General features: G+C 44.2%; 1 protein-coding gene across 1 annotated transcript in view; it reads right to left on the bottom strand.

Moving 5' to 3' along the window:
• NEO1 (neogenin 1) overlaps positions 1–11,449 on the bottom strand; it is a gene marked incomplete at its 5' end in the record, with an annotated part of 208,406 nt that extends 196,957 nt beyond the window's left edge. Inside the window, one exon of the mRNA XM_082488803.1 lies at positions 11,335–11,449. Within this exon, the coding sequence (XP_082344929.1) occupies positions 11,335–11,449 (115 nt within the window). The remainder of the gene's footprint in view (positions 1–11,334) is intronic.
• Positions 11,450–22,871: the final 11,422 nt, after the last annotated feature.

Here is a 22,871-nt window from a genome sequence, read left to right as displayed (position 1 = left end):
AAAAAGGAATTATGACACATACATCAACCTCTCCCTAGCTGAAACCAAACTCTACCTTTTTTCTGACACTGCAGGACAAAGTTACAAGTGTCTGAACCTTTCAAGTTTATTTCGTAACTTAAAACCATTTCTTGATTTTGTTCTGTGACAAGAGTTGTAGATAAGATACATAAATTTCCAATCTTTGGGCTACTAACACAAACCATCAGCTCACCCTACAACCCACTTGCCTTTCTTAATACAACCAGCCTGCAGCAAGACTGCACAAGTTAGAAGCAATTAGGCACTAGTAACATAGGTAGTTCACCAAATGTGTTTCAATTTGAGGTTCAGTTCACCAATTCAATCCAACTGCTTTGTATCCCAAAGGAATTCACAGCCAAGACAGGCCAGCAAACCTAGCTTTGCATTTGGTAATAATTCAGCAAGGCGCCTGGTATCACCAGAAGCTGTGACGCAGAATCTACCTGCCAATTTTTTATTATTTTTTTCTTAAAATCACGCCCACCACACCTCCTCCACTCAGTGCGCTCACTCACAACAACCAACAGCCCGTCAGCATGCAAGTTAAGAATGATAAAGTTACTCACATTACAGGAGCTAAACTAGATTTAAACCATCAATATGCTCCATGTATTAATCTGTAATCATAACAGAAACGATCAGTTGATAATCTTCCAAAGCCTTCTGCAGAAACGGGAATGACACGTGTATAGGCTAAACTTTGCAAAAATGTTTAGGACCACACAAGATAAAAATAAAGGCAAAAATCTATTTCTTACAGGTCCTTTTAATTTTAATAAATAAGCAAAGTACATGCTTAAAAATACTATGCTAAAGTACTAAAGCCTGTGCATGATGAATGCAAGTGCAAAGAAGATGAAACGCCAAAGCAGAGGCGCAGTCTCTGCTATGGAGTCATGACCAGCGGTGCCTCCACACTAAGTTCCAGAGAGAACAAAAAACAGGACCGATCAAAACGCACACATAAATCAGATCTAGTAGAGACAGAGACTTTCAGCTACTGTGAATGCTGGCTTTTTTTCTTCATATTGATTTCCACAGTAAAATGAAAAGCTGGCAACAAAAGCAAACAAAGAAACAAGTGGAAAGCACTACTTCAAAAAATAACACTTTAGATTTTGGGCTGATAATGCTGTTACCATGAGCACAAGGTATTCCACTCAAGTTGAACCAGAATAAGCCTTTAACCAGCACTACCCAGAAGTCAGAATATGTCAGATCCTGCTTTGGATGCATTTGATGACGGGCTTCTCCTTCCACTTTCAGAAATGGACTCCTCTCCCCCCCCAAAAGCCTCAAATTTGAAAGATGAAAACCTCTATTCACAGGCTGTGCTGTTACCTTGCGGATTCTGCTTCCTTATTTTAGACTAGACCTACAATATTTACATCACTCATAAGGACTACTACTTGTCTTTACTCAAAGACAACAAATTGAAAGGTGAAGAACACCGATTTACGCTCAATAATAGCACAACTGAAAAAAACCCAGTAGTTCCAACATGACAATACATTTCCTGTAGCTGTGGTTTGTGTGTGTTTTCTTTCATCCGCATCTCAAAATAGTTACATAAAACCGTAACACAGAAATGGTTACCAAATCACTGCAGGTATCGAAACCATTTCTGACCTCTTCGTATTTAGATAGTTTTCAAACCAACCACCACTTCAAATAAGGAGATAGGTAAAAAGAATCCATAGCAAAAGAAATACTACAGAACCTAAAATAAAGGCTCCAAAGACCCAAACTAGGTGTAAGCAAACAACTACATGTGATAAATAAGCTATTTTACACTTCAAAGAGAAGATAAGCCGTGTCAGGTTCTACAAAAGGAAGCAACCTGGGATAATTACAAAGGAGGGCTGGCACACACAAAATTTGCAGTATACTTTCTAATAGCTTTTAATGATAATAAAAAGTGTGTCCCACAAAATGTATTTAAGTTTGCCCTTGCAAATGAATAAGAATTACTCCTGTAAATTCAGATCTAATCCCCAAGTCTGTCCCTTGATCAGCATCTAAACCAGTCAAGATGCATTGCACCGTTACACTGGTTGGTAGAGAGAGGTCTATCAGCACGATAATGATTTCTACCTCTGTATTACTATTATCTCCATAAGCAAAAAGGAATAACTAACTCATTTCAAAAAACCCTCCCCTAAACTGCTCTGCAGAACCACCAAAAATAGACCAAGAGAGGCCACAGTGCCGGAAGGGAGCAGTTCACCTCGCCTTCGCACCAGCCTCCCAGTACATGCACATCCCTCACAATTTTCAACATCAATTTTTTCCTGAGAAAAAACGAGCAGCGTCATCCTTAGCCATTAAACTGGCTGGAATTCTCCACACACTGGGGGTTGGTTTGGCTGCCAAGTTTGCTTCCCATGCACCTTCATTAGCATATTGTCACATCATACGACATCTATGAGCTTTCCTTACACTCCCAACCAGATCTCAATTCAGTGTTATCCTTACAGGACTTCATAATCGGTACAGGGATAATCGTGAAAGTCCTGGCCTCACAAAGTTGTAAGACAGCTCTCAATACATGACAGATTCAAACTGGCACCTGATATGATATGCTACACAAGGTAATCATTATTAAATGAAGTTTCCACTGGACTTCAAGCAAGTAAACAGCTACTGCATTCAAAGAATTACCAGCCCACTATCCTCTTCTGAAAGTGTAACCAATTTAGTAGTTTTACATTTCTATTCCTCAAGGCTAAGTATTTTCAGATGAAACTCATAGCTGTATTCTCACTTAGGAGCCAGATGAGACTTGAGCGTGGGGAAAAAAAGTTACAAACCAAAACAGTAATTACAGCTGAACTGAGAACTCATTACCAATCTAAAGATGAAATTTTATGAAACATTTTATTAGCAAATTAATTTAAAAACAGTAACGCACACTTTCTGACAAAATTTAAGCCTATAGATCTGAAATTGACATGCTATAATACATCATAACAATAAAGATTAATATGGCGGCAGAAGACACGGGATGTATTTTGTTCCCCGTGCTTTTCCTGTTCAAATACGGATCCAAACTCTGCCCACACCAGAAAAAGCAGTCTCCCCTTCCCGTCACAGTGTTCCCACGTGCTCATATCACCCTTTCTCTCCTGCTAACCCAAGCGCTCACGCAGGCTCGTGGCACAGCAGACCAGGGAACTGACCCAGTTCTCTACATCCTCCACCCGTGCTCGTCAAGGCAAACAGAGGGCACAGTATGCAGGTCCTCCTCCTTTTGGAGGCAGTGCCAGCCTGAAACACTGAAACTAAACACATGAAAATAGGATTAACATTTGGCAACGACTTCATATCTACTGCATTTCGTAGCTGTCTGGACACATTTCTCAAAGATTCACAAACTGATAACAAAAGACCTGGATTTTCTGCGACATGAGCACTGACAGCCCAACACCAAAAACGCCAATTCCAACTGCACGGAAGTATACTACAAACTGTTTAGGTGTCCTACCACATCAAAAATATCTCTGGATGCAGTTTTACTTTCTTTCCAGTTCTCTTTACTTCCTTACTTGCCTGTTTTCAAACAGGAACATTTGGCTTTATAAATTACTTTTGGAAATATTTCATCTTGTTAATACCCAGCTTTCCTCTCTGCTATGTACAACGCTGCAACAACCATTGGTTTCAAGCAATTACTCATTTTTTAACCAATGTGACATTAACCCTTTAAAATTTAGAGAGCAAGCTATACTCCCTTTCTCAATACACACTCAAGAAATTTTAAAAGTCATGACAGGTCTAATGACTTAAATGCCTTTTGGCAGCCTGTTCTACTTTTAGAAAGAATATCCAAATGCCTCTATTTGTGGCTCTCCCTTTCTCGCTGGTTACATTATAAGGTCTCAATGCACAAATTGCAGAGCGGTGTTAAGAAGAGATGTTCAGATTCATTAACTGCAGAGGAAAACTGAGAAAGATGAAGCCTATACAGAAGGACTTGACTCCACCTCAGCCCAAGTGGAAGCAATCTGCTGGACCATTACACTGAAAACTGAGCTGAAAAAAAAGCTGGAAGCTGCTTCCGAGTGCTCAAGTGTATTACTGATGTCTGTCATACAAAGGTGTCTCTGCCAAAATAAGATAAAGGGAAATCAACACAGCCAAAATTATCAGAGATACAGCTTTTACATCCAAGACAACGTAGTGGGAAGTACTATGTTATAGACCTAAAAAATATTTTATGTACTAAGAAAACTCTAGATAAAGCAAAACTTTTCTAGAAAAACACTATTACCCAGCTGTAAATTACATGCAGAACATTAAATAGATTGAAGCTGCCGAAAAGCACTATGTCTCTTTCCAAATGATATTAAGTCTACCTTAAATATTTTAACTGGCAGGAAACACCAATTAAACCTATACTGGCACAAACCTCAAACTACAGAATACCATACACATACTAGCAGCACTGCATCATTCACCTCTAGGTCAACATCAACATTAGACACATGTCAAAAAAGCTAAAAGCACATCAAACAAGATAAATTTATCCAAGTATAATAATAATGGAAGACAACCGTGCTGACTACTGACACATGCTTTGACCCAGTGTCACAAAACGTGACAGCTTCAAGACATGTAAAAAAAGGCATCAAATAAAACCAAAGGTAAAATATTAAAAGCCCACATATATGTAAGGGCAGAAAGCTAGAATAAAATAAAAAAAAATAAAAAAATAATAAAAAAAAAACTCTGAAGCTGTCCATACTTCTAAGCCAAAGATTAAAAAAAAAAAAAAGGTGGTGAGTTTCAACAGAGCTATACCAATGAAGCAGGAACAGAACCCCACTGAAACCCAAAGGGATATAAAGTACATAGGCGATTACCAAACTAGGAGAGATGAAGAAAAATTTTAAGGGAGCAGTGGGCAAAAGTACAAAAACACTGGAATTACTAATCATACAAAACGAGACAGCAAAGACATTCAGGCTTTCAGTGGCAGTCAAATACAGGTGAGGGATTTCCTTAGCGTGGCTCTCCCATCATCCCAGGGTAGAAACACACCAGCTCATCTGAAGGGCTGAAACATCTGATGGACCTATAAGAAGTGTCTCAGCTACTTCCAAAACCTAAACACGTTTTCTAAGCTTCTGTAGTAGATAAATGCAAAAGGAAAAAAACGGCAAGTATACAGTTTTGGGGGTTTTAAGGCAATAGTAAAAAAAAAAAAAAAAAAAAAAAACCAAAAACACACACAACAAAAACACAGTGAAACTCACTCCTGGATAGGTAATTAAAATCTTACCTAACTTAACTACAAAGGACAGCAGTATATTCAAATTCTTTGAACAGATGAATGAAACAGCGGGCAATTTAACCACAGAACAGTTTTTCCACTTTTAAGAGACCTCTGGACAAAACTATACAACCAGAGGATACCACAAATTATCAAGCTGCTATGCTTTGATGAAACACAAAATAACTGAATCATCAAAATTCCTACTGTCAAAAAACTCATTCATGAGCCAACACCTATCAGTGCAGTAAGAAAAAGAATATCAATTGATTAAAATCGGCAACTGAAGAAATTCAACATAAGCAAGGCATGCGAATTTCTTCAATGGTAGCCAGTACCAAGTCAGCTGCACAAACTGCTTCACAGCAAAGAAAATTCACCAGTAATGTATGCAGAACAACGCATTTTGAAGAAAAAAAGCTCTAATGTGTAATTCACTGTTTCTACATCAACTTATCAACTCAAGAGAAGGTCTCTTACTGAATAACTACGAAAACTAGAATGCAAGAGGAATAGGAAGTATAAAACATTTGTCACATCATAAATTACCAGTACTTTCCCGAAAACGCCTTACTCAGTCCTGATCATTTCACTATAGCAACCCAAAGCTGAACCAGGAAAGTTCAAAGGCTGGCAATCAGAATTGGTGAATGCCATAAAAAAATATGTAAGTTTAGGTATCTGGAGGACAGAGGGTTCCCAAATTGGACACCCTCTCCTGAACAGCACCTTTAGGGATTTGGTTGTGATTTTTTTCCTACTAACACCTCCAGTCACTTTCAAGCATCCCAAAACATCCAGAAGCAATGAGTGGAGTGTTATTTTTTAGTCACAGTGTAAAAAATTGAACTTTTTTTTTCTTGTAGTAATTTACTTCTTAATCAGATTGTTAACATTAGGGACATTAAAGAGTTTTCATTAAAATTAAACATTAAATCTCTTCCCTTTCTACGCAACTCAAATATCTCGTGGCTGTCACATACTCCAGGGAATTACCCAAACTCCCAAGGAAGTTCAGCAGCAGAACATTGCCAATTCCTTCACTCCCTTTGATAAGGACAGCTCTCAAAGAAAAAAAAAAAAGCTATTTAACTGATGCAAAAAGGGTTTATCATGAATTAATAGTCCGTTTATTTTGTAAAATTAAGATACTCTCTTCACCATGAATACTAATTGGTAGAAAAAACCACTTAAAATTAAAGCATCTGAAATACCATAAAAAGCTAGAGTTTCAGTTTTTCTAAAGAACTCCGCAACTATACACATACAAATCGTGCTTATCTATTTATACGGCATTAATCAGGATTACCACTTTCATCTTGGCAATTTAACTGGAGAACTAAATCAATAGCATCCAATCAGTAAAATATGACTGTTGTTTCCACAGTGCCAAGACGTTTTCTCTATTAAGAACTGTTTTGCCTTTTTTCAAGATCAATAGCCTCAGAGCATTGTATTTAACCAGTGAAGGCCCAGAGATCTATTTCAGGACGATCACCAGCAGCAGCCCCCCTCTGGATACCCGGGGCAGCACCTCGCCACCCAGAGCCCAGCACACAGGTGAAGCAAACACAGCTCACTCTCTCAGCCACCATTTCCAAACACTGCAACGAGACTTTGGATTTTTCAAGGGTTGAACACCCAGTTCTTAACATTCACAGGAACATAAATAAACCTATTCTGTAACGTGCATTGAAGTTGAACGCATGAGAAGCTGCAATCTTGGCCCTGCAGCTGGCTGAATTCAAATGCTGCAGCCACTGAAATCCCTACAAACTGGTTAAACCCAAGCGGAGTGAAACCTCCCTTCAACTGACTGACATCTTGAGGCCAGGACAGACTCCTTACAGGAAACAAGTATTAATCAGTTATTAGCAAGAATACTTTTAAACTTTTAAAATCCTGTACATGTAATAATACTGCACATTTAGAAAAATTAGTTACAAACATATCAGTATACATTTTATACATGCAATTCTTTCTGTGCCAAACTAGTGATGGTACAAAAATTTGCTTTCAAACCCTATATCAAACTCAGGCTGATGTTGCACAAGTTAAATGTTTTCATAGTTTGAAAGTAAAGGTTAAGAAACATATCATATTGCTCTTCGGGTAGTTCTCAAACTCCCACTCCATTTCCATGCTCACTCCTTATCACTCTCCTCTTCTTGGCAACGCAGCAAACAGGTGCCTACAGTTATCAGACTTGTCTCAGAATCTCTGTTTGAAGGTTAATGTCTTGCAAATCACATTTTATCATCAGGAATAAGCAAATACTCTTATTTATATAAAGAAAACTCTACGGTATGTAATTTCCTTACTGAAATTGCACCGATAAGTTAGTGGGAGGTAACTAAGCCAAGTGATTTAAAAAAAAAACAAACAATTTTTGTTCGCTGTTTTTCACTGTAATAAATATTAGGCACAGGTGTATACACACATCTTACAATTTTTAAATGGAAGTGTTAGTTTCTTAGGATAGTTTCATAAGCAAGTCAAATCTTCTTAGATGACTAATAAAACAAATAAACACAGTGCAAAAGCCATATGCAACTTAGGCACTTCTAGCTGAGGACAAGCGACAATGCACCACCACAACCCCAGTGAAAGGCAGCCTCAATCAAAGATTATTAGAACAATAGTTCACCCTCTCAAGAAATACGCTTCAGCATCAGACGTTTTCAGTGTTGCCTATATATACACGCGTACAATCAGTGGTATCTTCACCTCTCGGGAGTTATAAGCAATCAAATTGCTTCTATCAGATCATGCGCAACACCCAGAATACACGTGGCTGACACGTACCGTATTTATGTGAAATGGGAATATCAACTGGGGACCTGTGCTTAAGTGACTTGGGATGTAACCGAGACCTGAATATTCCTACCCTATTTTTAACCTGTGATATATTTAGAAATAATCAAGAAGCGCATACAAAACAGAAACAAATTATGACCTTCTGTTTCTAAGGAACCCAGATGATCTATGCTCCCATCTTCTTTAGTTTTCAATACATTGCTCTCACACCCTAGAAGGAGCATCCTACAGAGCAGCACATGCTGCACCAACGACCTGTAATCAACGCATCGCTGAAAAAAACTGTTCAGTTCTGGGAGTCTCCTGCAGCTTTCATGCCCACTGATTTCTAATTGCATTTGATTGTGGACTTCCAAAACTGCCAGTTTGCCCTTTAACAACAAAATAATACATATCGATTCCAAGGACTTCAAGAATACCAGGGAGAGACAGAACAAATTTCCTGCTTCTGAATAATCTAATTTGCAATCTTAATGGTATATACAGGTTATCACAGCTTTTCTATTAAAAATTAGAAGTTATACCAACTTCAATTTTATTCTTAATAATGCAATCCTCTATAGATCAAAGTTTTTATGCTAATCTCCAGTCAGTTTCGATTAGTTACAAGAGGCAGGATTTAACTTCAGTTGATGCTTGTTCCTTACTAATGATTTTTTTTTTGTTTCATTCCCTTAGCTAAGTGAAATATTATCCTAACTCTAAAATCGGTAGCTAATTTACCTTATTTGCAAAGCAACCAAATAGACGAGGAAGCACACTAACATTTACAGATACACAAATAAACGAAGTTATACATTTTTAATTCAGCTACACTCTTCTTCAGAGAGCAATGACTGGCTATTTATAGATGGGATCAAATGTCACTCAAACATCCAACAGCTACATACAAAGAATATGGGCTTCCAAATCTATGACTTCTGCTCCATCATGTCACTTTAATCAACACCCAAAAGGCCAGCATGGTTTGGGGTGGGTTTTTTTTGTTTGTTTGTTGGGTTTTTTTTTGCATTAGAACCCTACTGTTCTGGACACAGCAAGAAACACTTAAGTCCTGACCAGCAGAGCCACAAGTCTCCCAGCTGAACTTTCATCTGCACCTAGAAACTAGGTGTTCCTCTGCCTCTCCGGCCCTCTACGCCAATCTCACAGGACCCTTCCGAGCACACCAGAGATTAAGCTTCATGCAAAACATGGCACTGAAGACAGCACTATCACCCTTGCATGTAAAACACAAAGGGGAGCGCTTTCATGCATGATGTGGAACATCTGTACCCAATTCCCTCTCTGTCAAGGGACTTTCATGTCCTGCCACATATAACAGCACGCGGAACATCGTCTATTCAAGAAAAAAAAGAATAATCGGGGGGAAAACTGTGTGAATCAAGATGAAGATCATTCATTATACATGAAGTATCTCATCTTCACTGAGACAAAGAATCAAGAAAGCCTCTTCCTCCTCAGTTACTCACTCTCTCTAAAGAACGGGTACCAACACCCTCAGGGTTAGGGAAAGCCTGGCTTTGGGTCCTTACCAGGGATGAAACAGGACAGTACGCATCCATCTGGCATAAAAGCACTTTCCACACAAGAGAAAGAGGAGGGAGTAAGGGTTCACCAGAACTTCCAAGATTTGCACACCGTTACTTCTAAATTCCCACTCCGATAAAAAGTCAGCTTCAATGAAGCACTGGCATGTTTTCAGCACATCACTCCCCCTTTGCTAACTTAATTCACATATTTGGCTTCAACAGATAAAGCTTCACCTATCAATTTGACTTCCTCAAACCATAAAGGATTTTTCAAAGTAGCAAACAGCAACCAACACGACTGCAACTACAGTGAGCTGTCAGTAGAGCAGTAAATACTAAAAAAGAATCATCACGTGGTAAGATTTTACACATCAAAAAACGTAACTTATCTATTATACATACTCTGAAAATCTTTGAGTCCAAGTATAATATTTTTTAAAAGGGGGGGAAAAAATAATCTGCTTCAGACCTGGAACCTGCAAAGCTTGTACTGTGGAAGATAATAAGTGCATTCCCCATCAACAGGAGTCAGCATACATGGTTATACCAGTAAGTATCTAAGATGAGAACTACCACCGACATTTCTGCCTAATGTGATTTGCAATAGGACAATTACACCATTTAATATCAGTTTAACCACTCTCACTTTAACAAGTTGCTAAAAACCACTCATTTAAACAGCAGTTTTTTCCAAATTCGACTTGCACAGAGCCTTCTTTTAAGACACCAGGATTCAATCTACCGGGAGTGTTAAAAAAAAAAAAATAAATCCCAGCATTCAACATTCAGGACCAGTTTGGGTTTTTTTTCAAGCTTTACACTAGTTTGTTACTGACAAGGAGGGGGGGAAAAAAGTGCCTTTCTAAAGCCAACATTTTGCAAAACAGAAAAAAAAAGAAAACATTACTGCAAAACTAGGGAGCCTTCTACTGTATTAACGGTCTTTTGCAAGGGCCTTTTTAGACAGCCTTCTCGTACGCACACCGTGCTTCATCTGGATGAGATTACGTTTTCCGTAGCCTATAAAGAAGCAGGACTCAATAATGGATCATTAAAGGTAACAATGGTAAAAGGTGTGAGAACTACAGGGACCGAAATGCTGCCCGACCGCTCATTTCTGTGCTACCGCGGCACAGTTCCCAGCCAAAGTTCCCCTTTCTCCACAGGTTGTCTGTCCCCCCCTCTCCGGTATCGAGTCCCTACCGGTTCCAGTAAGGCTCGCCGGGTCTTCCAGCGGGGACCGAGCCCGCCGATGCCCCGAGCCCGACGCGCAGGTGATTCCTGAGGCGTTGTCGCTGCGGAACAGGGGCGGGGGGAGGGGGGGGGAACGGACGGACGGACTCAGGTGCCGCTGATTTTCGCCAGGCGCTGGAGGGCTGTCCGCCCGCGTACCGAGGTGTGCAGTGGCCTCTGCTGGCGCCATCACTGCCGCCCGCACCGTCCCGCTCCTGCCAGCGGCACCGGGAGCCGCGGGGCGGGCAGCCGCCGCCGCCGCTCGCCTCCCCCGGGCCGCCGCCGCGCCGAGGGCGCCCGTTGCACACACACACTCACACACAACGCACCACACACCCCCCGGCGGCTCCCGCAGACCCCGGCGGCCGCACGCCCCCTCAGCGCCCCCCGCCGCCCCCTCACACCCGCCGCACCCCCTTCCCCGCGCCGCCGCCGGGCTCTCGCCCGGCTCCTTACCTGTGAGGAGGCTCTGGGAGCCGCTGCGAGCGGCGGCGCCGGCCGGGTCCGGCTGCCCGAGGAGAAGGGCGATCCAAAGGGAACCGAGGAGCCGCTGGGCTCTCCCCGCCGCCATCTCTCCGCTCCCCGCGCCCGGCAGCCGGGCACCCAGCGACAGCCCCTCCCCCGGGGGGCTCCTCCTGCCGGCCGGGGCGCGCTCCCCGCTCCTCCGCCGGGCTGCGCCCCTGCGGCACCCCGAGGAGGCGGCCCTCAGCCGGGCGCCGGGGTTCGCGCAGCCGCCCCGGAGAGCGGCCAGCGAGGCGGGCGGGCGGGCGGGAGCGGCCGGGCTCACTCCATCGCGGGCCAGTCCCAGCGCCGGGCTCCGCCGCTCCCTCACACGGAGCCAGAGGGGCGCTCGCCGCGCGCTCCTCCCCTCACTCGCTCCCTCCCGCTCCCGCCCCACACACACACACACACCAGCGCGCGCATGCGCCCGCGCGCTCCTCCCCGCCCCGCGCGAGAGCTCCCTCCCTCCCTCGCGCCGCTGCCGACCCCCCGCGCCAGGTGCGCGCGCGCTCCCGCCCGCCACCGCGCCTGCGCGCGAGCCTGCGCGGCGCCCCCGCCCGCGGGGAAGGGCGGTGCGAGGCAGCAGCGCTGGGGCGGGACGAGCCGCTGTCCCCTCGGCGTGGCCCCGATCTATTCCCCCCCCGTCCCCCCCCCCCCCTCAGGCCGGGCCCACCGAACCCCTCAGGGCGGCATCGCGCTCCCCTCAGGCCGACGTGTCACCCCCCGGCCCTGAGGGGAGCTCCGCGAGGGGCTGCCATCCCCTCAAGCCGGTGTCACCGTTCCCTCAGGGCGGCACTGCTCTCCCCTCAGGACGGTTCCGCCGTCCCCTCAGGCCGACACGGCCGCCCCCGGACCCGAGGAGAGCTCCGCGGGGGGCTGCCGGCCCCTGAGGACGGTGCTGCCGAACCCCTCAGGGCGGCATCGCTCACCCCTCAGGCCGGTGCCGCTTTCCCGCGGCTGACACGGCTCCCCCGACCCTGAGGGGAGCTCCGCGGGGGGCGAGGAGGAGACCCCGCGGGCCGCAGCAGGGGTAACAGCCCGGGGTGCGGGGCCAAACCCCGCGTTTCGGCTCGTTTCAGCGGCACGTCGCTTCGGACACTGCTCCTGGCAGCGTCACGGACGGCCACAACGGGAGTGATGCCGTAAAGTTCCCGTCTTGCAGTGAAATAAACTTTTATTTTCCCCTCTCTGAGCTGAAAGCTGCAAAAGCTGCACGTGTTGCATGCACGAAGACGTGCAAAACACAAATAATAAAGTGCCTATCTGGTTATCCGTGCAAATTCGGCGAGTCAGAGGAGTCGTCGCGCTGTGTGTTGCTGGGAAGCGGCAGGGAGATGCGGCAATCCTGCCTCCAGAGCTACGGCGAGGAAAAAAAATCACACTAATCATGTAAAAATAACTTGCAGAAACTTGTTTTCGGGGGGGGGGGGGTGGTGGGGGGAGAATCTCTGCTGCTCAATTTGGGATGTCAACTTTCGTAATAGGCATGTTTCTCAACGAACCAAAGGATAAATAAACGTGAAGAAAAGACCAAATGTACTTTGAAAAGGCAAATGAAATGTTTTTTCATCCTCCTGGGGGTAATTAGTTTTATACAGCATTTGCCATTCAAATCCAAATCATTTGAATGCTGCATCGTTACCAGCCGGTTTTAGCCTTACTGTTGGATCCCGTATCCTTACAAAGGACACAATAAGAGCTATAAATATGCATTCTGCCTTCATTAATCATATGAAGTGTACCCTTATATTTTTTGCATCTCAGCTTGTTGCACACTAAATTGTACTTTTACAATGCGCACACTATCCTTCCTCATTTCATGATTGACTAATTGAATTGTCTCGTTCAGTACCTAAATCATGTCACACCAGGGCTGAAGAAGTGGTAACCACGAGATAACCGTACCCCAGGGCACTGCAAGACGTGAAACACAGGTACATCCCCTCCAAAATGTGTGTTTGTATCGCAAAATGTTTTAAAACTAGTTTAAAATCATTTGTTTCAGAAAGAAATGGGTTTTTACACTGGTGGTGACGCTCCTGCTAAGGAACTGAGGACTAATTTCAGGAAAGTTTACCTTGAGAACCTCTGTGCGTGTGGCAAGGGTGTCCCTCTCCATGCAGGCACCTCTGTATTCCCGTGAAATTATCCCTGATCCAGCGGGATTTGCAGATTTGTTTTATTTAGAGGTTTTTCATCAAGGCAGACACCAACACATTTTGCAGCGCACCGGAACACAGGTGTGCATTTTGCTGTACGTACGGATACAGAGATGTGCACAACTAATTAAACCTTGACGTGACTACAAAGACTCAGCCAATACAGGTGTCTGAAGCGTTTCTCCTTGTGAAACTTGCTTCATTATTTTATAATTTGGTTCGGTGTTTCTGTCAGGAAACAGGGGGTTTGTCCTCCACTAAAAATATCCTGGAGCCTTTTCGCAATGATGAATAATTACCTCCCCAGAAGGATGCTTGGGTTTCTCCATATTACGCTTGCCGAGTTACGCTGATATCTGATATGCCAGAAGGACTACCAGCCATGAACAGCAATTTATACTGAAAATGGAAGCGCTGATTAAAAGGCAGGACTGGTAGTATAACTCCTATTAAAGCTGGTTAGCAATTCCCATCATAAAATCCTACCTCCAGTCACTTTTAATAGTGCCAGACTAACCACTGAGCTGAAATTAAGGCATCTTAAGTTCATACCTCGGGTTAAATTATAAACGTTTCTTCTTTCATTCCTTCTGTCAGGGATCTTCGAGCCTGAAAAGGAGAATGGTCACTTTGTCAGAGGTGTTCCCTCAAAACCCGCCATGAAAAACCCTACTGAAAATCCCGTTTGCGCTCGGCGGGGGCTCACCAGCACTTTGCAGTGAGGTTGTCCAGCGGTTCCATCCTCTCCCAGCGCATCACCGCACAAGGCTGTGGGAGTCGGAGCTGGACCTGCAGTTCCAGTTCCCGGCTGCTCTGGACCATGCCAAGTCTGAAGGTAGGAAGGGCGAGCAGGGAACCTGTCCTTCCAGTCCTCTCGGGAAACACGGAGCAGGAAGCTCCTTGAATAACACACGGTGGGGACGACAAGAACTGGATCGGGGCCGAGTAAGTTGGCAGGCACAAAACGTCTGGAGAAAGACAGGTTCTCCAGGACGGGGAGTTGGAAGGGGAAACTGGGTCTGCCTGCAGGGAGGGATAAAGCAAAGCTCATAAGCAAGAGTCTGGAAGCCAGCCTGGTGGGAGAAGGCTTGAAAACAGACTGGGAATGGGAGAAAATTGCCACAAAAATGACATGCAACCCAGGAGGACTGGGGCTGTCAAGACCAGTATGTTCTCTGGGTGAGGGCTAAAGGAGAACTTGCTGGGCAAAAGGGATCACACGGGAGAGCTGGAGCCGGGCGAGGGAGGAGGAGGTGCAACCCTGAGGCTGGGTGTGGGATGCAGCGAGGGCAACGGGAAGAGGGAGTTCACTAGAGACGGTGATGGAGAAATGGGAATGACGGGAACTGAGGAAGGGAGGCCGGGCAGGAAGGTGAGGATTTAGGAAGGGGAATGAAGACCACCTGGAAATCTCTCATGTCTCTACCGGCAGCAAGTATCCGAAATACAGTGAGAACGTACCTCAAACCCTTCGAGTGCTGGACTGCATGCAAACTATTACATTTCTCATATAGGGTAAGTTTCCACATTGCTGATGGCCTGCAGCAATGTCAACACAGGATTTTTTTAGATTATCTCTAAATGGAAGAGAAATACACGTGTATTAAAACAACAGTAGTTAGGCTGCAAAGTAAAACACTCCCGAGTTGTGAAATACCAGAATAAAGGCTGCCAGTGCAAAAGGATAAGCCCGGCTCAGACGCTGAACCAAGGAACCAAGGTAAGTGCCTACACAACTTCCACTTAATTTGCTATAAAATCAGACACAGGTATTCTATGTACCTTGCGAGGGACTGTGGGGAAAGCAAGCATGGCGCCGTGGCTAAGGTGGACGACTGCTGCTCCGGGAAAGGGCTTCAGCCACAGGACTCCTGTGGGATGCAAAGCACAGCGCTTAAAACAGAGACTTCACAGCAATGCACTAATTGTGCAGTCTTCGCTTCCTAGGTGCCCGATTTGACATTTTGAAGTTTGATTTGCAGAAGTGAAGAGCGCTTGCAGATATATCTGCAGTAAATGAGAACTTATTCAACTTCTGGTTAAATTAGATGCTTTGCCATGTTATATTTTCTGACAAAATCAGGCCATGAGTATTTCTAATCGGATATCTAAAATTAAAAGATATTCTTTACTATCCTGTCTGCATGCCTAAGTTTCTCATCTGTTAAATAAGGGTAACACCAGTTCTCGCAACAGCGTTGAGAAAATGAGTTAGAGTTTGTGAAGCATTTGGATACCATAGTGATGAGTACCATGGAAAAGCCCAGGAGGAAATGAATAAATCTGTCTTCAGAACAATATTTGAATAGCGTGCAGTAAATAAAGCATGGGCCACATAGTGAACAGCGAGGAGAAAATAAAATTATTACTTAGTGAGCACAGTCTATTCTGCAGAATGAGTGAGGCCGGGAACCTGTCGAAAGAACAGCATGTGATCTAATTACAATTAAGTAGTGTATCATGATGCAAATGCACAAAAGGGACAAATTACAATTGCACAAGCCACCTTAATGTCGGCATTTCTAAACTTCTAAACTCTTGAATTAAAAAAACACATCTTTAGGCTGCAAACTTGTAATGTACATGTATAAATGATTCCCTCACCCTTTAATAGTTGGAGACAATATATTAACCTCATCTACCTCAGCCACTGCTACACGGTTGAGTGGAAAAAGCGTTTTTCTCCTCTTGGAGATATCTCAGCATTACAGCCAAGATTTAATGCTGTCATTCACACATTGACAATGTACAGTTTTAAATTCAAAATTTACCTTATTTGGGAGTCTGTGCATGATCATTGGGGGCAGACAGTACTCTCCAGAGAGAGATCCAGAGGTGGACCTTAATTTCAGTGATTAAAATTTTATCTTTCGCTTGAGGTGCTTCATATTTCAAACCAGCCTACTGTTTTTTGGTGCAGAAGCAAGGTTACGAAACAACAACTTCACTGATCTTTTGCGACTCCTCAGTCCCCAGGCTAGCACTGAGCCTTTCTGACTCCTGCCGAGATTTGGAGCCACTTCAGAGCTGCTGTAAATTGCACTGGATTATCTGTGGCCTACAAGAAGGGCAACGAAATTAGGATTCGACTCTTCAGTGGCATGCTGGTTGTGTCCATTTTTCTGATCGTGATTTCTCTATTGCTTAGCAGGATGCGAGGCGGCATTGAATCGTAACACTGATTTATTGTTATCTAATTTCCTGTTACTGGGCATCCTCTAGCAGCCGGTTAAGGCAATTTTGGGATAAGAAGGGGCTGCAGCACAAAAAAAAGACCTGGCTCATTGCGTTTAAGAGGTAGAGCTATGAGATACCTTCAGTTTAATGTGCTGTGCTGCCTCCCATGTGTATGAGATATCAGCTACCCCCACAGACGACTTCTGGCAACGATGAGCTGTCTGATTATTCCTGCATAGGTCTCCACACTGATTCCCGCACCATAGCGCCCAGCGAGGTAGGCTGTCTTTCGTCATTCAATAGGGACTAGAATTTTTTTTTTATTATTTTTTCATATTTATCGGTCACAGATGTGGTTTTGCAAACTGCTCTGAGGTTAGAAGTCATCCTCCTGACTGCGCAGAGCAAATTCTAGGTTAGTGGGCTATTTGCCAGAAACCCTCTAACCCCAGCACATATTATGTCATTCCTGATGTCAACAGCTAGACAATTCCAACTCCTCACTGGAGTCAGGGAGGGTCATAAATGGAGGCAGACCTTCCAATAACTAAGGTTAGTTCCCTGGGAAGTTTGAGAGGAAGATGGAGCTCCTTCACGTGAGTCAGTGTTTAACAGAGTCTGAAATACGAGCGGAGCAGTTGGTGTGAAATGCTTTTAAAGGCTTCAGTCGCTGAGCGGAGGGAGCTGCTGAGGTCTAATCCAATGTTTGTTTATTTAGGGATTTCAGATGTAGATAGAGGGAACCTGGAATCCAAAACGCAGGGTTTACCGAATCCAATCCACACTTTAAAGGAAAAGAATAATTTATTTGTTATCGGAATGTGCATAATAATGTGGGATGTGGCTGTCTGGGCATTCAGAAGGAGAGAAATCCAGGTAACCCCCAAGGGGAAAGCCTGGTGTTATTGCAGTCAATGGGATTTTTGTCCTCCATTTAACCAGAGTGAGATTTCATCTCTGGAAGCCTGTCAGGGGGTGACACTGTGCCACAGGCATTCACAATGTGACACTTAGTTTGGTATTTTTCTCTCTCTTTTGGTGGTTGTCGCATAGTCTTTGTTCTCAGGTGAGATCATTACTGGAGACACACAGAAAATTGAGTTTCCATTCTTCTTTCCCACTGGCAATGCCCTCACTTTTCCAGTGTCCCGCTTCTCGCTGAGGTCCTGTAACTCCTCTTTGGGCTGACTTTTTGCACACCCAGTGAGAGAGGAGACAGATGGTCCATGCCCTCTTGCGTGAACAGGATCAGCCTCCTCTGCAGCTTAAAAATCCACATAAGCCAGACGAGGATTCCAGGTGGTGTTTATCCCAAAGCATTTCCAACAATCCCACAAGAATGTTAATTACTGACACCAACAATCTTGTTCTCATTCGTATAATGGGAGTGCCTAAAGGTCTTACCTGAGGTTGGGTCCTATTGTACTAGACACCTTACCATCACACAATAAAAGCAAGTCCTTTCCTCAGAGAGGTGACAGTCTAGAAGTCTGGCCTGGCAGAACCAAGAGAACCAAGGAAAGAACCAAGAGGACCAAGGAAAGAACCAAGAGAACCAAGGAAAGGTGTTGTGAATCACCAAAGGTAGCGCAGCAGGTCCACATTTCACATCTCAGTCCTTGTGCTTCAGTGCTATGCAAACACTACTACATTTTCTCCTGGTGTCTGGGCCAGCAAAGGCAGGGAAGTGGGACTGCAGCAGTCTGAGAGCAAACCAAGACAGACAGGAAAAAAGCGGACAGGAGAAAGGCTAAAAACAAAAGGAAGAGAACTGATACCTAGCACACAGAAATAGTCATTTGCCTCTGGGCTTGGGAAATTGAAGAAACCATCTTAGACCAGCAACAGAGGATGCCTGGAAAATATACAGTCCATTGTTCCTAGTGACCTCAGCACATTTTGCAGATATTAATTAAACCTCACCTCTGCCCAGCGTGGCGGGTTACTAAGAGCAGCACAGCCCCGTCACTTCTTTTTTTGTTGTTACCTGACAGGTACAGCTGACGTGTTGGGTCATGTGGCTGGAATACTTCATTCCCCTTGTCCTTGGCACGTGACAGTTGCTCCTCGTTTCCCCCACACACACCCACAGCCCATACACCCCGCACTCACATGACAGAAGAGGCTAAGGCGTGCTTCCCGGGGACTAGGCAGCACTGCCATCTCTCTCCAGCTCTGGTGCCCATCCACTGGTCAGGGGGCTGCTCAGCTGCGTTTGCGGAGTCCTGGAAGTGGAAAGAAGAAGCCACACTACCTGCCTGAGATACAAATGGATCAGCTGGAGTCAGATGAGCAAGTCACATGCATAAAACTTGAGACCAGATAGATTTGGCTGCTGTGTCAACACCTACAACTTCCACAAGTGGCCTTTGCTGTTGGCGGTCAGTCATGGCTGGCTTGTTTCTCACACTACTGCTTTAGGTGTTTAAAACTGAATATACACATATAATGATTCCAGGAGCCCCTCTGAAAATACTGGCTAAAGCATGCCTCTGCTTTAAATGGCAGAAACTGGAGGCACAGTGTAGTTTTAGAACCTTGTTCATAGCAAATATGAACAAAGATACCGTAATCCATTAATTTAACAGTTAAAAAACAGTGGCACCCATCATCACTATGATGTAGTGAAGACAGGGACTGAAATGGGAAAGAATACTGACGTCGGACAATAGGTTGGGATATGGACAGAGTCCTGTTTGCAGTAATGAGCAACTATCTTATGTTCATACCCTTCTCAGACAGCCCTTTAAAATTAGTTTTGGGTCTGCTTCCTCCTACAGGAATGCTCCTCAAAACCTCATCACCCTTTCAAGTCCTGTGAAGGAATTTCCTGTAAATATAATGGATTTTTCATGGAACAGATACTGGACTTGTCATTTTTACTATGTCATCTGAAAAAGGAACAAGCTCAAACAGTTGTAAAATTAAACCTTTCAGAACAGATCTTCAGGTTCATGTATCAGATGCTTTGAAAACCTTACTGTGCAGTTTTAGATGTAAACTGATCTATGCATAAAAGTGCAGAGACCTGATTTAACTCTAAACAATAAGTTAAACATCTTGATACCAATGCCATAAAGCAACAGACCTTGTTTAGACAAGGTTTCCAATCCCCAAGCTCATAAGGTGCCACTGAAGGATGCCTGGAGTCCTGGAGGACTTCTCTTGTGCCAGTGACCTCCTGCCGCATGATCTGCACACCATGATCACGGTGTCTTCTCAAAGCACTGTCCTGCCCAGAAAGGCAGGGGGCCACGCTGCAGCACCTGGGAACACTGCAAACTTCCACGCAAGACCTTGGTTCCGTAGTTCTCAGAGGAGCGCAAGGAGGTCTCTTTCCAGAGAGCAACAACAGTGATACAGCCCTGATTTGCTAAGGAGAGAAAGAAGCTTCTGTTCCCAGCAGTTTCTAGTTTGAAAGCAGAGCTACGCCTTGAATCATTCTGCATAAATTTTATTTTTAAATCATTCCTAGCCTCTTGCAAATTTTAAGCATCTCCAAAACCAGGGCAAATTTGCCAACGTTTCCTCCTAGTTTTCAGCAGTTCGACTTCTTACCCCCATTAGAGCTGTCTGAATCTTTCTCAGATGCAGAACTGAGCAATTTGGAGACACGAGGACAGTTTAAAAAGAAAAGAATATATTTTGTGCTGAGGAATGGTACTAAGCTGACAGCTCTAGCAGATAAAACGTGGGTAGCCTTCAAATACGTAAAGTGTTTTGCTCGCTAAAGCTGTCAATCTGGCACTTTTTCACACACATTAATTTTACTTTCTTTTTTTGTTTAAACATCCCTTCAGGGCAACAGTTCTGGAAAAACACCACCATTCTGCCACCTCTCCGTGCTCCTCCCAGGGGACCGGTGATCAAAGCCAGGCGAGCAAAACATGCAACTCCAATGGGATATGAAATGCGGGTGATCATGCCGTGAACCCTTGTATCTTCCTGACAGGCACGCCGCACATTGAGCACATCAGGATCTATACGTCTGCTGTCACAATGTGGTTTTACCACATATTTTTATTTCCTTAGTACCTGAATGGCAGCTTTAGAAATCAAATTACAGTCTGAGTGCTACAGGCTGCAGCCCCCTGACTGGGCCACTAAATCAGACTAATTGAAACAACAAATATGCCCGAATAGCAGTTCCTTAAGAAAATGTCGCCCTTACAACACACCGCTTTTACTTCTAACATAACTTGACTGGGCTTATTGACTGTTTGGTATTTCTGCTACTGCATTTGAAGTTTATTGATTCTAAGAAATATGAAATGAGTTTCAAAGAGGTCAGAATGTGACTTTGTGTCCAAGTGAGACACAAAGGCATTCAGAGATACTAAATGGAGTAGAGGGAACTGCAGGAAACTAAAGGTTGGTCATTCATACCAACAGAGATCGGTGGGTTTTGAAAATCACTGTCCATTGAGCAGCCTGGCCCCAAAAGAGGTGAAGGTGCTCATCCACCTTCTAGCAAACAGGTACCACCACACTGCAAATGTTGCCCAGGCTGTCGCTCCACCTACTCCCCCTCCACGAATACACATTTTTGGGGGTATACTCTTAGGAGGACCAAAGGTTGAAATGGCGTATCCTCCAGAGTAGTGGGAGGTACCTGCTGGCAGGGAAATCCGAGAGGAAAATACTCTTATGGCTATACAGGCAGCAGACATTTTGGGTAAAAGCAGGATGCCTTCACATTCCCAAAGGAATTCAGCTAAAAAGGATCACTACCAAAAACTGGAGAGATGTTTGGAACGAATTTACATTGCTAAAAATGGGGAGTTGGTAGAGAAAGAGGTTAAGGCTATCAGAAGTACCCTTCATTTCTGGAAGTACAGAAGTGTATGCATTCAACAAGAAATCCATTTCTCAAAAAAGACTCTCATTTCATGTTCAAAACCTTACCGCGAGGGCTGAGAAGAAATTGAGGTTTATGTCTATATCATCTGGAATGAACATTTACATTCTACGAAGAAAAGAAATGGCGTTTTTCGGATGCGAGCCCTCTGAGGCAGGTAACAAAAAAGATATATTTGACAGAGGAAGAAAAGCTTTCTCACAAATCTAATGTTTTTCTAGCCCCAAATGGCTGCAATCTGCCTCTCAAACCTTCTTTCAGGCTGATGCTTGCTTCACGATCTGTTAGTTTTGTCTACACCATCCTCTCAAATGGTCATCCAGCTTTTTCCTTCTGACCTCTGTCCCGCTCACCAGATACCAGGTAGCACTCATCTGGTCCTTCTGGGGTTGTGGTTGCACTATCTGCAGTGAGCCACTACTTCTCACGCTGCCAGGTCATTCTAGGAAGTACTGCTTTTGGAGAAGGCAGTGCAGGGGAAGACAAGGAATACTATTACTGACGTGCTTTTGATGTTTGCTGCTACCACTGCTGTTAATGTGTGTTTTTACTAAAGAGCAGAGCTCACGTATTATGGTTAGCTTAAAAAGAAAGCTGTAAAAAAGCACTAGTGAAAGACATCAGGAAGCAAAACCTCACATAACACTTCTATTCTCTTTTTATCTTCTTTTTTTTTCCTTTTAAGTATTGCATCCAATTTCTGGCAAATGTAGTAGTCCCTGGGGTATGGTGCCCCCAGAAGACTCCCGAAGAAGCACATGCTGTGCACAGGCTCCTGCTGCAGGAAGTGAGCAGCGAGAACTCCGACACTGAGCAAGGCAAATACCTCCCTGTGAGCAAATTCCAAACCAGAAAGATGAAGTTAGTCTTGTTCCTGGCTGCAGCCAGGTATGCGTGAAAGGTTTTACGAATTTTCAGTTGACGCAGGTGAAGGATGGCTACCATGCTAGAAGTGACAAATCTAAGAAATCTTGCACTTCACCTAAAAATGACGGATATGACGTATGCAAAGAAGGACTAAGCACAGAAAGCTCTGTGATTCTCTAACCTGAATAGCTTATTTGTGGCGTTGAAAGGCTAACTGAACTCAGATAACAGACCAGACTGGGTTTTGGAACAAAACACTAAAAAGTAGATTTTTTTTTTTACTCACAATTAACACGGGCATCAATAAGTCCAGTACTGGATCTGTTGTACTGCAGCAGCTGATTTGGAGACCACTTTTCAAACTGTGGGTCTGAGGCCAGTGAACCGATCTGTTCCAACAGCACTGGGAAGTCACCATGTCTACACCAAAG

This window comes from Vanellus vanellus (assembly GCF_965231255.1).
Source record: "Vanellus vanellus genome assembly, chromosome: 11".
In the NCBI taxonomy this organism is placed as follows: domain Eukaryota; kingdom Metazoa; phylum Chordata; class Aves; order Charadriiformes; family Charadriidae; genus Vanellus; species Vanellus vanellus.
The sequence above is the reverse complement of the archived record's forward strand: the minus strand, read 5'-3'. Positions and strand labels throughout refer to the sequence as shown.